This window comes from Suricata suricatta, chromosome 4 (assembly GCF_006229205.1).
Source record: "Suricata suricatta isolate VVHF042 chromosome 4, meerkat_22Aug2017_6uvM2_HiC, whole genome shotgun sequence".
In the NCBI taxonomy this organism is placed as follows: Eukaryota; Metazoa; Chordata; class Mammalia; order Carnivora; family Herpestidae; genus Suricata; species Suricata suricatta.
In genome coordinates this window covers 140,525,218-140,539,991 of record NC_043703.1, presented here as the reverse complement: position 1 = coordinate 140,539,991, position 14,774 = coordinate 140,525,218, and the positions used below count along the sequence as shown (strand labels likewise).

The following is a 14,774-nucleotide window of genomic DNA, read 5'->3' as shown; positions in this document are numbered from 1 at the left end:
TCCTTGATGTGTAACAGAGATTTTTAAAGTTTTACTTATTGAAGTTATCGCTACACCCCTCACAGGGCTCAAACTCACAACCTGGAGATCAAGAGTTACTTGCTCCCTAGACCAAGCCAGCCAGGTGTCCCCATTTAGATTTTTTTAACTAAGTTATAAAGTTTTATGATTCAAAGGACAAAAGCCATATCAAAAGAGAAGCTCATCCACCATCCCATTTTCTTCCCCCTAAATCCTACATGTCACCTTTTTAAAATTAGTTTTTTATCAATCTGATATTCCCCTTTTCAGTTTCACACACACACACACAATTTCCTTCCATCATTTTTACATGAAAAGTAGCATACTATATACACTGTTCACACTTTATTTTTCTATAACTACATCTGGAGAGATGGAGACATCTCACAGGAGCACACAGAGACCTTCTTTGTTTTTGTTTTATTTTGTTTGTGTCTGTGCCTCCAGAAATTCCACTGTGAGTGTGTATCAGCATTCATATAGCTAATCCTCTGGTCATTTGTGTTTTCTTTTTGCTTTTCTTTCTTTTTTTTTTTTTTAAGAGAGAGAAAAAGAGTGAGCAAGAGCAGAGGGAGACAGAGACAGAGAATCTTAAAGTAGGCTCCATGCTCAGTGTGGAGCCTGATGTGGGGCTCAATCTCATGACCTTGGGAACATGATCTGACCCAAAATCAAGAGTCAGACACTTAACCGACTGAGCTACTCAGGTGCCCCCGGTCATTTGTGTTTTCAAATGTTGATGCTGATTGCTGCTTGTAAAAGGGGCTATTGAAAGCCAGCACCAGTGGTAGGAAGTTTAGTTTGAAGGTCACTGTGGCATTCCCAGGAGGAGGTCATCACTGCTCAGACTAGGACCAAGAGTAGTGAGGGAGAAGTGAGCCCAGTTGCCACATGTTATTGAGCTAGATGCAGCTGTACAAGGCTGATAGAACAGGAGTTTGTAATGTAAAGAGAAGAATTAAGGATAATCCTGCATTTTGGTTTTAGCCAAAGTAATGTACAATTGAATCTTCCTGACTTGAGTTCCTCTTGCAGATAATGAAAAAAAAAATTCAACAACTAGTGTCTTCTACTATTTTAGATTACGTGGTCAGAAAAAGTCTCTTTGATCAAAACCACACTGAAATACCACCTCACTCTGGTCAGAGTGGCTAAAATGAACAAATCAGGAGACTATAGATGCTGGTGAGGGTGTGGAGAGACGGGCACCCTCCTACACTGTTGGTGGAAATGTAAACTGGTGCAGCCACTCTGGAAAACAGTGTGAGGATTCCTTAAAAAATTAACAATAGAACTCCCCTATCACCCAGCAATAGCACTGCTAGGGATTTACCCAAGGGATACAGGAGTGCTGATGCAGAGGGGCACATGTACCCCAATGTTCATAGCAGCACTGTCAACAATAGCCAAATCATGGAAAGAGCCTAAATGTCCATCACCTGATGAGTGTATAAAGAAGATGTGGCTTATGTATACAATGGAATATTACATGGCAATGAGAAAGAATGAAATCTGGCCATTTGTAGCAATGTGGATGGAACTCAAGAGTGTTATGCTAAGTGAGATGAGTGAGGCTGAGAAGGACAGATACTATATGTGTTCACTGATAGTGGAACAGGAGAAACTTAACAGAGGACCATGGGGGAGGGGAAGGGGAAGAAATAGTTGGGGAGAGGGAGGGAGGCAAACCATGAGAAACTCTTGAATACTGAGAGCTGATAGGGATGGGGAAGAGGGGAAGGGGGTGATGGGCATGGGGGAGGGCACTTTTTGGGATAAGTACTGGGTATTACATGGAAACCAACTTAATAAACCATAAAAGAAAAAAAATCTCTTTGAGGAGGCACAAATTGATAGAGACTTAAATAAAGTGAGGGACCAACCTCCATGAATACATGTGGACAGAACATTCTAGACAGAGGGAATGGTCTTTTCGTAAAGCTTTGGGGCTGGACCAGCTTGACTATTTCAGGCCCAGCAGGAAGGCCACTGAGGCTACAGCACAGGAAATGGATGGAAGCAGGAAATGGGGATGGGAAATTGGGTGGGACCAACAATATTTGGGTGTCAGAGGCAGAGGCAGTGGTAAGGAATTTGTATTTTATCCTGAGACTAATAGAATTCTGGAGGGTTCCCGGGGGGTGGGGGGGAATGACGTATTTTTCAAAAATCTCTCCTACTGCTTTACAGAGGAAAGACTGGTAGCAGGGAAAGAAGAGGAGAGTGAAGTCACTGTGGGCCATTGTAGTAGAGTGGGGAGAGGTGATGGTAACTTAGGCTATGGGAAGGGATATTCCCTGGACACGGTCAAGTGTACTTACCCAGGCCAAACCTTAAGTCTGTGTACCAGTCAGCAGGGTATTCAGCACAGTAAATCAGATAGTAGCTTTGGAGAATTCCATTTCCCATGCAGAAAACAAAGGCTCTGATGAAGAATGCAACTGGAAAAGGTCTCCCTCTAGTGATCAATGAGTAAACAAATGTCCTGGGGTATGTGGAAAAGAAAGGTCAAGAGACACTGTTGAAAAAAAAAAAATCAAATGGGATGAAACAATAGAAAATTACATCAAACCCATTTTTAATTAATTAATTAATTTTGAGAGAGAGAGAGAATGAGAGAGAGGCAGAGAGAGAGAGGGAGGGAAAGTGAGAGAGTGTGGAGCCCAGAGCAGGGCTCAAGTTCTCCCAGAGAGGGACTCAAACTCACGAACTGTGAGATCATGACCAAAGCCAAAGACAGATGCTAAACCAAATAAGACACCCAGGGGCTCCACATCAAACCTGTTTTATAAAATCATTTCCCATGAACGTATGCAAAGAAGAATATTATTATTCAATTCTACAGCAATCATTTATGCCATTATTTGTCTTGCTTCATTAAATTCCATAGTAGTCACCATTTATTACCTTATTTTATTCTTGAACCAGCCATGAAAAGTAAATTTCATCCCCATCCAGTAGTTAATAGAGTCAACCCTATGAGCCCAGGATTGGAGATCAGCTTTGTATCAATCAACAAGTAAAAACCAGACTATACTGAAGAAAGGGAAAGCCTGGCTTGCCCCACACAGCAATGGAGTGACATTGTAACAGCACTCAGCCATACAGTTTTCTATATGTCTCTCTGATATGGTTTAATTACTGATATTGTAGCATTTCTAGAAAGTGGATGGCAGAATCTCTTGAGAAAAGAGAGAGATTCCTTTAAATGTTATGGAATCTAGAGTAATCCAGGAAGATCGAACTAAAACAAATAGAAATAGCTTCAACATAAAAATTTAACCAAGGTATAATTAAATGCTAGACATCAACTATATCTTCTTTGTAATTCTCCTTCTTTTATGGTTCAATATAACAATCATATAGGTAAGTTCATAAATCTATGTGAACAGATTTTTATTTTTTTTAATGTTTTATTTATTTTTAATACAGAGAGAGACAGAGCATGAGAGGGGGAGGGGCAGAGAGAGAAGGAGACACAGAACTGGAAGCAGGCTCCAGGCTCTGAGCTAGCTGTTAGCACAGAGCCTGACGCGGTGCTCGAACCTACGAACATGAGATCTGACCTGAGCCGAAGCCGGAGGCTTAACCGACTGAGCCACCCAGGCGCCCCTATGTGAACAGATTTTTAAATTGTAATTTTTTAAATTTATTGTTGAGAGAGAGAGAGACAGAGCATGCGCAGGGGAAGAGCAGACAGAGAGGGAGGCACAGAATCTGAAACAGACTCCAGGCTCTGAGCTGTCAGCACAGAGCCCGACGTGGGGCTCGAACCCATGAGCTATGAGATCATAATCTGAACCAAAGCCCAAACAACTGAGCTACCCAGGCGCCCATGAACAGTTTAATGCATAACTATTAAAGAAACACCCACATAGTCACTAAGCAAGTCAAGAAATAGAACATTCCCGTCATCTCCAGAAGCCTCCCATGGGTCCCTCCCTATTCACTGTCCCATAGGTAACCACCTTCCTGATTTTTGTAATAATTATTTCTTTTTGCTTCTTTACAATTTTACCACAGTTGGATGCATCTATAAAAATATAGTTTATTTTGTTCATTTTTAATTCCATATGAATGGACTCATATTTTATGACTATTGGAGATCCATTAATGTCTTATGTCTTTACTCATATTGTTAATAGAAGCATGCTGTTGCATATAAGCTACATAGTTCAAGCGTGTTGTTGTATATAAGTTCTATAGTTCATATATTTTCATTATTTTATATTACTGTGATGTATGAATATACCACATGTGTTTATCTCTTTTACTTTGATGGATATTTGGGTTGCTTCCAAAGTCTAATAACCACTCAGAGCTATTTTCTCATGATTTAATGATTTTATATTTTATGTTTAAACCTATGATACATTTGATAAGAAGTTAGATAAGAATCCAACTTAATTTTTTTTCCTAATGCTGGTAAATTTACTTAATTCTTTTTTTCATTGACATGCACTACCATTGGTATTATTAAATTATCATAAAAACTGGTTCTTTTCCTAGATTCTCAATTCTGTTCCATTGATCCATTTATTGCCAGTATTACACTGTTTTAATAATTGTACTTTTAATATATGTTTTAACACTAGGTGGGGCTGTTTTTTTTTAAAGGAAACTCTACTTTCAATGTGGGGCTCAAACTCAGGATCCCAAGATCAAGAGTTGTATGCTCTCCTGACTAAGCCAGCCAGTTGTAGGTGGGGCTATTATTAAATCATTACTCTTTGGGAGGATTTTCAATGTATTCTATATTATTTATTTCTTCATCTGAACTTTAAAACCAACTCATGGAATGCTTATCTCACAAATTTTAGAAATACTCTTAAGTGTAAAAATTAGTTAAGGGAGTGATATAGCAGAAGGGGGACCTCCAAACGTTCATAAAAAAGCATAAAAGCAAAGAAAAAAATCAGCAAATAAAAAGTTAGAATCAACTTTTTCAAAACTCTGGGTATCAGCGAAAGGCTGGCAGCGACCTGGGGAGCATGTGGGCAAGAAAATAGCTGAATCTCAGAAAGGCAACAAACACTGTGCATTTTAACTTACTTACCTTCGTCCCATTTCCCACTTTCCAGCTCAGCCCAACCTGACAACAGTCCGCATTCCCAGGATTGGAGGGAGGAAAACAGGGCTGGAGCCTTATTCCCAAGGAGAAGTCATCCTGTTATCTGTCTGGGGGTTCCTCGCAAAAGGTCTGTCTTTAGACCACCGCACTCAAACTTACCCAAGGCTAAAGGTTTCTAGGGAAGGGGGATGGTTTTGAATGTTTTACTAGGACTGGCCTGAGGCAATGGATAATAAGTGGGGCAGATAATAAAAACTCATCCAAAAGCTTTAAAGGAAAGATGGAGGAATGAGATGGCCATAAGGGTTTTGTAAATCTTAGGTCTATTTCTTAGGTCTAATCTAGACAGCCATGCACATGCACAGGACCATGCACATGTTCAAAAACAGACCTGAAAGTGTCCTAAGCTCTCACCTCTGATTGACCTTGAGGTTTGCACAAGTAGTTAACAAGGCTAAAAGCATCACTGTAAACTACATGGGTGATTACTGAACGAGTCTCTAACAGGCACACAGAGGTCCTTGGCAAAGACCAGGAAGACTTAATTGGTTCCAGTGTTGAGGGAACGCTCTGTCCATCATTAAGTGATCAGAGAGCTAACGAGCAATGTCTTCAGTGGCCACGATGATAATGACCAAGACTTCAGAGAATAAGTTCAGAAAAGTCACTAAGCAAACACACGACTATGACAATACACAGCAACAATGAGTCCCTGGAAGGCAGGGAGAATCTGATTTCCAGAGCTGCTGCATAGTATCATCAGAAATACTTCGATGTCAACAGTCAAGTGTGGGATGTACCAAGAAACAGGAAGGTATGACCCATACACAGGGGGGAAAAGGCAACCAAAAGATGCTGTCTCTGAGAAACCCGATCACTGAGCTTACTGGACAAAGCCTTTAACTATTTTAAATATATGAAGACCTACTTAGTACAAGAACTTGTCCACAAATATTTATAGCAGCAGCATTATTTATAGTAGCCGAAAATGAAACAATCCAAATATGAATGGATGATGAATGGAAAAACAAAATGTTGTACGTCCATACAATGACATATTATTAAACCATAAAAAGGAGAAAAGTAGTGGTACATGCTACATGGAGGGACCTTAAAAACAATACCTTATGTGAAAGAAGCCAGTTACAAAAGGCCACATATTGTATAACTCCATCCACATGAAATGTCCAGAATAAACAAATCCTTAGAGACAGAAAGTAAACAGGTGGTTGCCAGGGACTGGGAGATGAAGAACAGGGGATTGACGGCCACCAGGTACAGGATTTCTTTGGGGGATGATGAAAATATTCCAGAATTAGACAATGGTGAAGGTTGAACACTTTTTTCCATATACTAAAAACCATCTGATTGTACACTTTAGGATGATGAATGTTACGGCTTGTGAATTATATCTCAATTTTTAAGTTAACTAGGAGAAAATTCAGGCGGTGGTGCACAGGAGTTAACGTGTAAGGCTTCTCAGAATGCTTGAGTGGCTTGGTCTGTTACACCCCCAACTCTTGGTTTTGGCTCAGGTCATGATCTCACAGTTTGTGGGTTCAAGCCCCATGTAGGGCTCCGTGGTGATGGTGTGGATCTGCTTGGGATTCTCTCTCTCTCCCTCTCTCTCTGCCTCTCCCCTGCTCACTGTCTCTCTCTCTCTCTTAAAATAAATAAATAAATTTTTAAAAATTATAGGGCTTCTTCCATTTACTAGCCATATGACCCTATCACCTAACTTCATTCATTGTGTCTGTCTCTTCATCCGCCCATCTCATTGGGTTGTGAGGATTAAGTGAGTCAGTATACGCAAAGTGCTTAGAATGGAACAGAGATCAGTAGACGTGTTATTTTTGGTAACATTATGACTATTAAGTTGTTGACAGGTGGTTCCTTTGTACTCACTTAGATCTTTTCTTGTGCCCCCCCCCAGTACATTTTTAAGTTTCTTCACAGAGATTTTGCACTTTTTGTTATGTTTAATCCTACACTTTTTAAAAACTTTTTGGGGCGCCTGGGTGGCTTAGTTGATTATGCGTCTGACTTCGGCTCAGGTTATGATCTTACAGTTTGTGGGCTCGAGCCCCACGTCGGGCTCTGTGCTGACAGCTCAGAGCCTGGAGCCTGCTTCGGATTCTGTGTCTTCCTCTCTCTCTGCCCCTCCTCTGCTCATGATCTCTCTCTCTCTCTCTGTCTCTCTGTCTCTCAACAATAAATATTAAAAAATAAAATAAAATAAAATCTTTTTGTGTGTGACTGTCGATGGGATTCTCCTTTTACTTCTATTAACTGATTGTTTTACATATAGAAGAAGGCCTTTGATTTTTCTAATATTAATATATTAATTTTGTTCCCAACCACATCCTGAATTCCTCATTATTTATAATAGTTTTTCAGTATATTTTCCAGGATTTCCTGTAGCTAATGTTATACTTCTTTCTTAGAAGACTCTGGATACCTTCTTTCTTTGATCATGCTCTGGAATGATGCACATAGAACTAGAATTACACAATCTTTAAAAATTTGTCAGAAGCTTTTTGTGAAATCTATCTAGGACTACACAGTTGGGAGGAGGGTTTGTTGTTATTATTGATAATTTCTCTATTTCTCTCATTACAATTGGTTTCTCTGTCTTATCTGTGCCTCCTGGGACATTCTAATAATTAGTTCTGAAAAATATATATTTTTCACAGAAAATCATGCTTATCATTCAAATTTTTAAATGTATTTGCATAAGGCTGCATAATATTTTATGATACTTTTAAACTGTCAATTTTCTAATTACTCCTTCCCCACAAGGGTCTTTCTTTACGATCATTTTCCAGCCACACCCTCTCCCCATTCCTGGTAACCACTAACCTGTTCTCATTTTCTGCAGTTTTGTCATTTCAAGATTATGTTAAGAGGATCGAACATGTGCAATTTTGAAAGTGGCTTTTGTCACTCACCATGATTCCTTCAAGATTCATCCAAGTTCCGAGATTTATTTGGAAGTGAAAAAACAGAACCTGAGAAATAGTATGTTATGAAAAGCTTGCCACGTTTTTGTAATCAAGAAAGGGAGGCGTGCCTGGGTGGCTCATTCGCCTGAACATCAGACTTCTGCTCAGGTCAAGATGTTGCATTTGTGGGTTTGAGCCCCACATCAGGCACTGTGCTGACAGCTCAGAGCCTGGAACCCACTCTGGATTGTGTGTGTCTCTCGCTCTCTGCCCTTCTTCTGCTTGCACTCTCTTTCTGTCTCTCAAAAAATAGAATGAAATGTTAAAAAAAATTTTAAGGAACTAAGTATATATATATTCATTTTTTAATAAAAGCATTATTGAGATAAAATTCACATATACAAAATGCACCCTTTAAAGTGCACAATTCAGTGGTTTTTAGTATAGTCACAGAGTTGTGCAGTCATTATCATAATCTAATTCCAGACTATTTTCATCACACCAAAAAGAAACCCGATAACTGGTAGTAGTCAATTCCAATTTCCTACCCCACCCCAACCACCAACAGCTTCAGGTCAACACCAATCTACTCTCTATCCATAAGGATTTGCTTATTCTGAACATTTCATAGCAACGGAATCACACACAACGTGGTCTTCCATGACGGAGTCGTTTCACTTAGCATAATGCTTTCCAGGTTCATCCCCCCGTCGTGTATATCAGAACCTCCTTCCTTCTTATAGCTGAATAATATTCAGTTATACAGATAGGCCACAATTGTTTACCATTTGTCAGCTGATAGAAATATGGGTTGTTTCCACTTTTTAGCTTCTATGAATAATGCCGCCATGAGCATTCATATCTAAATTTCATGTGAATGTATGTTTTCCATTCTCTTGGGTAGATACCTAGAAGTGGAATTTCTGGGCCTTATGATTATATTAACATTTTGAGGAAATGGCAAACTGTTTATCAAAGTGGTCACATTTGCTTCTTTTGCAAACCAAAACAAAACAAACCTTAAAGGACAAATGAGAAACTAATTTTAAAAGACACTTAGCCATAGAGGGCAGAAGGAAGGGAACGGAAGAAGGGTATAAAGGACTGAGATGAAAATGAAACTTCACTGAGTTAACTTTTTTATAGAGCTTTGAAATATGACCCATGTGAATGCCTTTACATGTTTAAAAAACAGCAAAAAGAACAAACTGTAAAATTGAAAACAAAGTGAAACATAAATTCAGTTGTATGTAAAATTGGTAACACAAGAGCCTACACCAAAAGAATCCTTTCCAGGGACTTTTGAACATGGTGATATGACTGTATGTCCTTACAGTGGGATATATTCTAAGGACAAAAAGAATGGCATAGAAATAACAACAACTGATTTATTTTATTTTTATCAGTAATAATGTTACTGTAACATAAATTATTTTATAAATATTGTCAAAGAAAGCAAACAAGTAAACATAATATTGTGATTTAAGAATGAAGATTTTCAGAGGCACCTGGGTGCCTCAGTTGGTTGAGTGTCGGACTCTAGATTTTGGCTCAAGTAATGATGCCAAGATTGTGGAATCAAGCCCCACGTTGGGCTCAACACTGAGCGCTGAGCGTGGTGACTGCTTGGGATTCTCTATCTTTCTCTCTCCTGCTCTGTGTCACTCACCCCCTCTGCCCTTCTCCCTCACTCATGGTCTCTCTCTCTCTCTAAAACAAAAATAAAAGTAAAAAAAAAAAAAACTAAGATTTTCGGTGTAAAAGAAAATTATATGAATATAAAATCAAAGGAAATGAATTTTATATTTGAATTGGAAGTATCAATATAAATTCATGGCTTGTAATTCTGACCCACTCAAAGACCTAGGACTAATGACCCACCAATAGCAATAAGTGCCAGGTCTTAATTTGTGGATACTATTCTCTAAAAGAAGCAGGCCATCGTGGAGAAATAGCTCATTCCAGATCAGAGGTAGGAAAAGTACAAGCTGAGATAGAAGTGTTTTGAAGTATTGGAAAGTAAGGAAACAATTGAAGATTAAAAGGGGGGTGACAGGCACTGTCAAAATTACATAGGTACCAACTGCAAAGGAGTTCCACTGGCCAAGTTTGGGACATACTGGGTATCAAAAAGAATAATGACTATAGTTGATGGTAAATATCTGTAAACTGAGGTTAATCTTTACTACCTCACTGGATTCCTGTAAAAAATTAAATGTTTATGCCAGGAAAAGTGCCTGACACAAGACAGTTGCTAAAGATTTTGTTTCTCTTGCCATTCACACCCCATGAAGCCTTGAGGGCCTGAAGGTAGCTTGAGTTCTCAAAGGGAAAGGGTCCTGGAAAGCTATAGAAAGGTTATTTTTTTTTTTATTTTAAATAGTTTTTTGCCTCCCAGTGTGGCCCTGTCAGTTCCCACACTGCCCTCCAAACTGGTCCTTGCATGTGAGTCATGCTTCCAAATCAAATCATGCATCTACCTCACCCCTAACCTCTAGACTTTTTAAGTTTCAATGCAAAGCCAAAACTCATGTGTCTCATCCAAAGGAGTGTGTAAGAATCAGAACAGGCTCATGGCTATAATAAAGAACTCTAAAGTATCAGAGTTTCCACATAATAAAAGTTCATTTCTTGCTCATGCCCTGGCGTAATGTTGCTCAGCAGTGGTGCTCTGCTCCACAATCCTTCAGGACCCAGACCCTTCGAGAGTAGCTTCCTCCTCTGCCCCGCAAACAAAGAGAGAGAGAGAGATCTGCATGGAGGATGGTATATAGGTTTTCCCAAGGGCCATACCACAGGCTGGAAGGGGCCTTCCCTAGGACAGGTAGCCTCGCTGAATTTCCCAGCAGGAAAAAAAAAAGAGAGTTGGTGAAACCCAGCACAAGCCACCAGCTCTCGAAAGTCAGGAACCCCAGGAGGGCAAATAAAATCCTTCCGATGTGAATGATTTTGCTGCTGGAAAGCTAGAAGCAGTTTAGAATAAATGTTTCAATGTAGAAAGCAATAAAACAATGAAGATAAAAGAAAAGAGAGTCAAGAAGCGCAAGAGGTTGACAGTTAGTGCTATGGGGGAGGGTTGCAGGTGAATCTGACATTCAGATCCCACATATGCTCTGAGACTCAGTTTTCCTGGTTTGGGACCATTTTGCTTTAATTCCCTCCTATGCTGCTAATGACATTTTCATTCTCTTGTGTTTGTTCTGATACAGAGACTGATAAGTACTCTGTAAATATAAAGTTTTCTATCACTGCTAAGTAAATATTCATTTGGGGGGACTCTTATTGGAAAGGGTTAACTGAAATTTCAAATCCAAATTAAACCAAAGAAACAATCTTTAAAATTACACATCTTCCACAGGCCAACTCATATTTAACTAAGTCTTCTTCAAATATAAATGCTATTGCTAAGATTATCAAGCCTATGGAAGACTTTTCACTATATGAAATTTTAGACTTCATTGTCAATCAAAATAAATTCAAATTCTATATGTAAATACAAGGTTTCCATGTATATATTTACTGGTTATATGTAGTAATAACTCCTTCCTCAATTCATGTTCCTCTTCATCTACCAACCCATTGTTATGCTATCCTTTATAGCAAAACTCCTTCAAAGAAATGTCTATATGCGCCATCTCTCTGCCTCTCCTCCTCGTTTCTTTCTTCCCCAACCATAGAGCTGATCGTGGCAAGACTACCAGAGACTTTCATATTTCCAGATCCAGGAGCCAGTTTTCAGCTGTCTTCTTATTTGACAAGTTAACCGCTCCACCCTTCTGAAAACACTTTCTTCACTCAGCTTCCTGCACACCACTTTCTCTTGGTTCTTCTACTTTACTGATTTCTCCTCATTTTCCTTTGCTGGCTTCTCTTTATCTCCTTGGCCTCTAAATATCAGAGTGCTCCAGGGCTCAGGGTTCTTTTCTTTAATTATATCCATTATAGATGAGACCATGTCTCATATTATTCACATATCACGTCTTATATCTTTAAATATCGTACACAGAATGACAACTCCTAAATTAATGTCTCCAGATGGGATGTCTGCAGTCCTTGAACTCAGATTCATACAGCCAATGTCCCACTAGACTTCCGATTTAAAAGATATCTCAAACTTAATATATGCAAACCCAAACCCCTGATTCCCCACCTTTCCCAAAACCTGCACTTCCCTAAGTCTGCCTCATCTCAGTAAATGGCAAGTTCATTTTTCCAATTGCTCAGATTATGGATCTAGAATCATTGTGGACTCCTCTCTCTCTCTGTACTTCTCTCTCTCTCTTTTTCTGCCCCTCTCTCTCTCATATACCACATTAAATCTATCATGAAATCATACCAGCTCTATATTCAAAATATTTCCAGAACCTGACTACCTCTCATCAATTCTATCAAATAGAAAAATAACATGAAAATCTACAAAATTGGGAAACTAAACAGAAGACTTCCAAACAATTTATGGTTCAAAGAGAAAGCTTCAAAGTATATCAAAAACTATACTGAACTCAATGAAAATGAAAATTACAATATATCAAAGTTCATGGGACACAGCTAAATCAGTGCTGAGAGGGAAATTTGTAGCACTAAATGCATAAAATAGAAAATAGGAAAGGTCTCAAAGCTCCCACCTTAAGAATCTAGGAAAAAAAGACCATAATAAATTCAAAAGAGGCAGAATAAAGGCAATAATAAAGATACAAGCAGAAATCAATGAAATTCAAAACATTAAAGCAATAACTACAGTGAATAAGACAAAGAGTTATTCTTTGAAAAGATCAATGAAATTTACACAACTCTAAAAAAGACTAATAAAGAGAGAGAAGACACAATCAAGAATGAAACAGGGGATATTATCACAGAACCTACAAGCATAAAAAGGATAATAAGCAAATACTATAAGCAACTCTACATTCATAAATTTGACAATTTAGATGATATGAACCAAATGCTTGAAAAACAGAGCAATCATAACTCACCTTAATGAAATAGATCATTTGAATAGCCCTGGGACTATTAAGGAAATTTAATTCATCATTTTAAAACTCTCCCTCAAATAAATCTCTAGGCCCAGATGGTTTCACTAGAGAATTCTACAAGCATTTAAAGAATTTACACCAATTAACACCACAGTGACCTTGGCAACTTAACTTCTCTGAACCTCATTGATAAAAGGAGGATTTTCCATTGACAAAAGGAAGATAATACTGATGCCAACCTCAAAAGGTTGTTGAAAGAATTAAATGGTATATTTGACTATAACTGGTACACACTAGAACTTAATTGCTCCTTCTTTCCCCAACCAGGGGAATATATATAAGCTTCTCTCTATAAAGCCTAGGGCAAGCACAAGACCAACAGTGAGGCTGGTCTTTGTGCTCTAGGTTTTGTGTCTGTTCACATCATATCCTCTGTGGGTCCCTTCCCTCTGATTCTCTTAGGTTCTCAGGATCCCAAGCATGCATGACATAGACATACCTGGTCATACCCAGTTTATTTTTCCTGAAAATCTCCCAGTCTTAAAACTTTTCCATTTCTCTTAATGAAACTTATCATTCTTTTGTCCCAATCTCTCAGGATGCTCTACTTCCTTTATCTTCTGAGTGATGGCTGAAACCTGTGGCCAACAATCTCTCAGAAGTAGAGTTAGCACCTATTGTGATTACATTTGCAGCTGATCTTAGGGGACTAGGAAAGTGATACAAGTATCCTCAAAAAAACAAAAAACAAAAAACAAACAAACAAAAAACCCTCTTCCTCCAGAACAGAAGATTGAAGATTAAACACCATCCCCCTGAAAGAAATTTGAGCCTGTCACTCATGCGTGCTTCACATGAATGCTTTAATCAAATAGTAATTGAGTGGCACTCACTCTACCTAATATCAACTTCACTGTGAAAATGAAAATAGTGATTATGAGGGAGAGATGCCATTTTGCAACTGGATATACTTGAGGAAAAGAGAACCCTAGATTGAGTTTTTCGATGTGGAGATTCCCTGTGACATTGGGTATCTTCAGGGAACCTGCAGCCCCTGCCTGAATGACAGAAGAAGTAGTGAGAAAAGAATGCTAAAATGAATGGGAATGGACAGAAAGATCATTGTGCTCAAGGTCTTGTTGACTGCTTTGCATGTGACAATGAAAAACATCTTACAAGATGACTTTGTCTGGCTCGTCCTTTCCAAGATGGCAGACAAGGAGTAGTCAGTGATGCAGAATTTCATGTCTTTCTTTTGGATCTATTTGCATTTTTTTTACCCGACTCTCTGTAAACATACTGCTTTAAACCAAACAAAAACAGCTGAATGGTAGGAGTTTCAGACGTGTTTTAGGGCAGACAGAAAAGAGTTGAGGGGTAGATGGTTCTTTGCTACCAATCAGATTGTGTTCAAGTAGACCTATTCTGTTTATACAGCCAGGTGATGGGTGGTCCTGATAAGTAGATATCTATGCTTATATTCTGAGAGAGATAGAGATAGAGATAGAGATAGTGATAGAGATAGAGAGAATATGTTACTGCTGAGCCAGGGAAGAATCTGAAGGTCACAGATGTGGTAATTTTCCTAGGACCACATGAGATGGGATTCAAATGAGGGTCCCTTGCTTACTGAGAGCAAACTGAGGGCTGAAGAGGGAGGGGGAAAGGGGAAGAGGGGCGATAGTCATGGAGTGGGGCACTTGTGGTCATGGAGTGGAGCACTGGGTGTTATATGGAAACCAACTTGACAATAAACTATAAAAAAAA

General features: G+C 38.9%; 1 protein-coding gene across 1 annotated transcript in view; it reads right to left on the bottom strand.

The window, feature by feature from the left end:
- The window catches only part of SRD5A2 (steroid 5 alpha-reductase 2), a 39,844-nt gene that overhangs the window by 9,847 nt on the left and 15,223 nt on the right, over nucleotides 1-14,774 (bottom strand). The window contains exon 2 of the mRNA XM_029936320.1: nucleotides 2,343-2,512. Coding sequence (XP_029792180.1) covers nucleotides 2,343-2,512 — 170 coding nt within the window. The remainder of the gene's footprint in view (nucleotides 1-2,342; nucleotides 2,513-14,774) is intronic.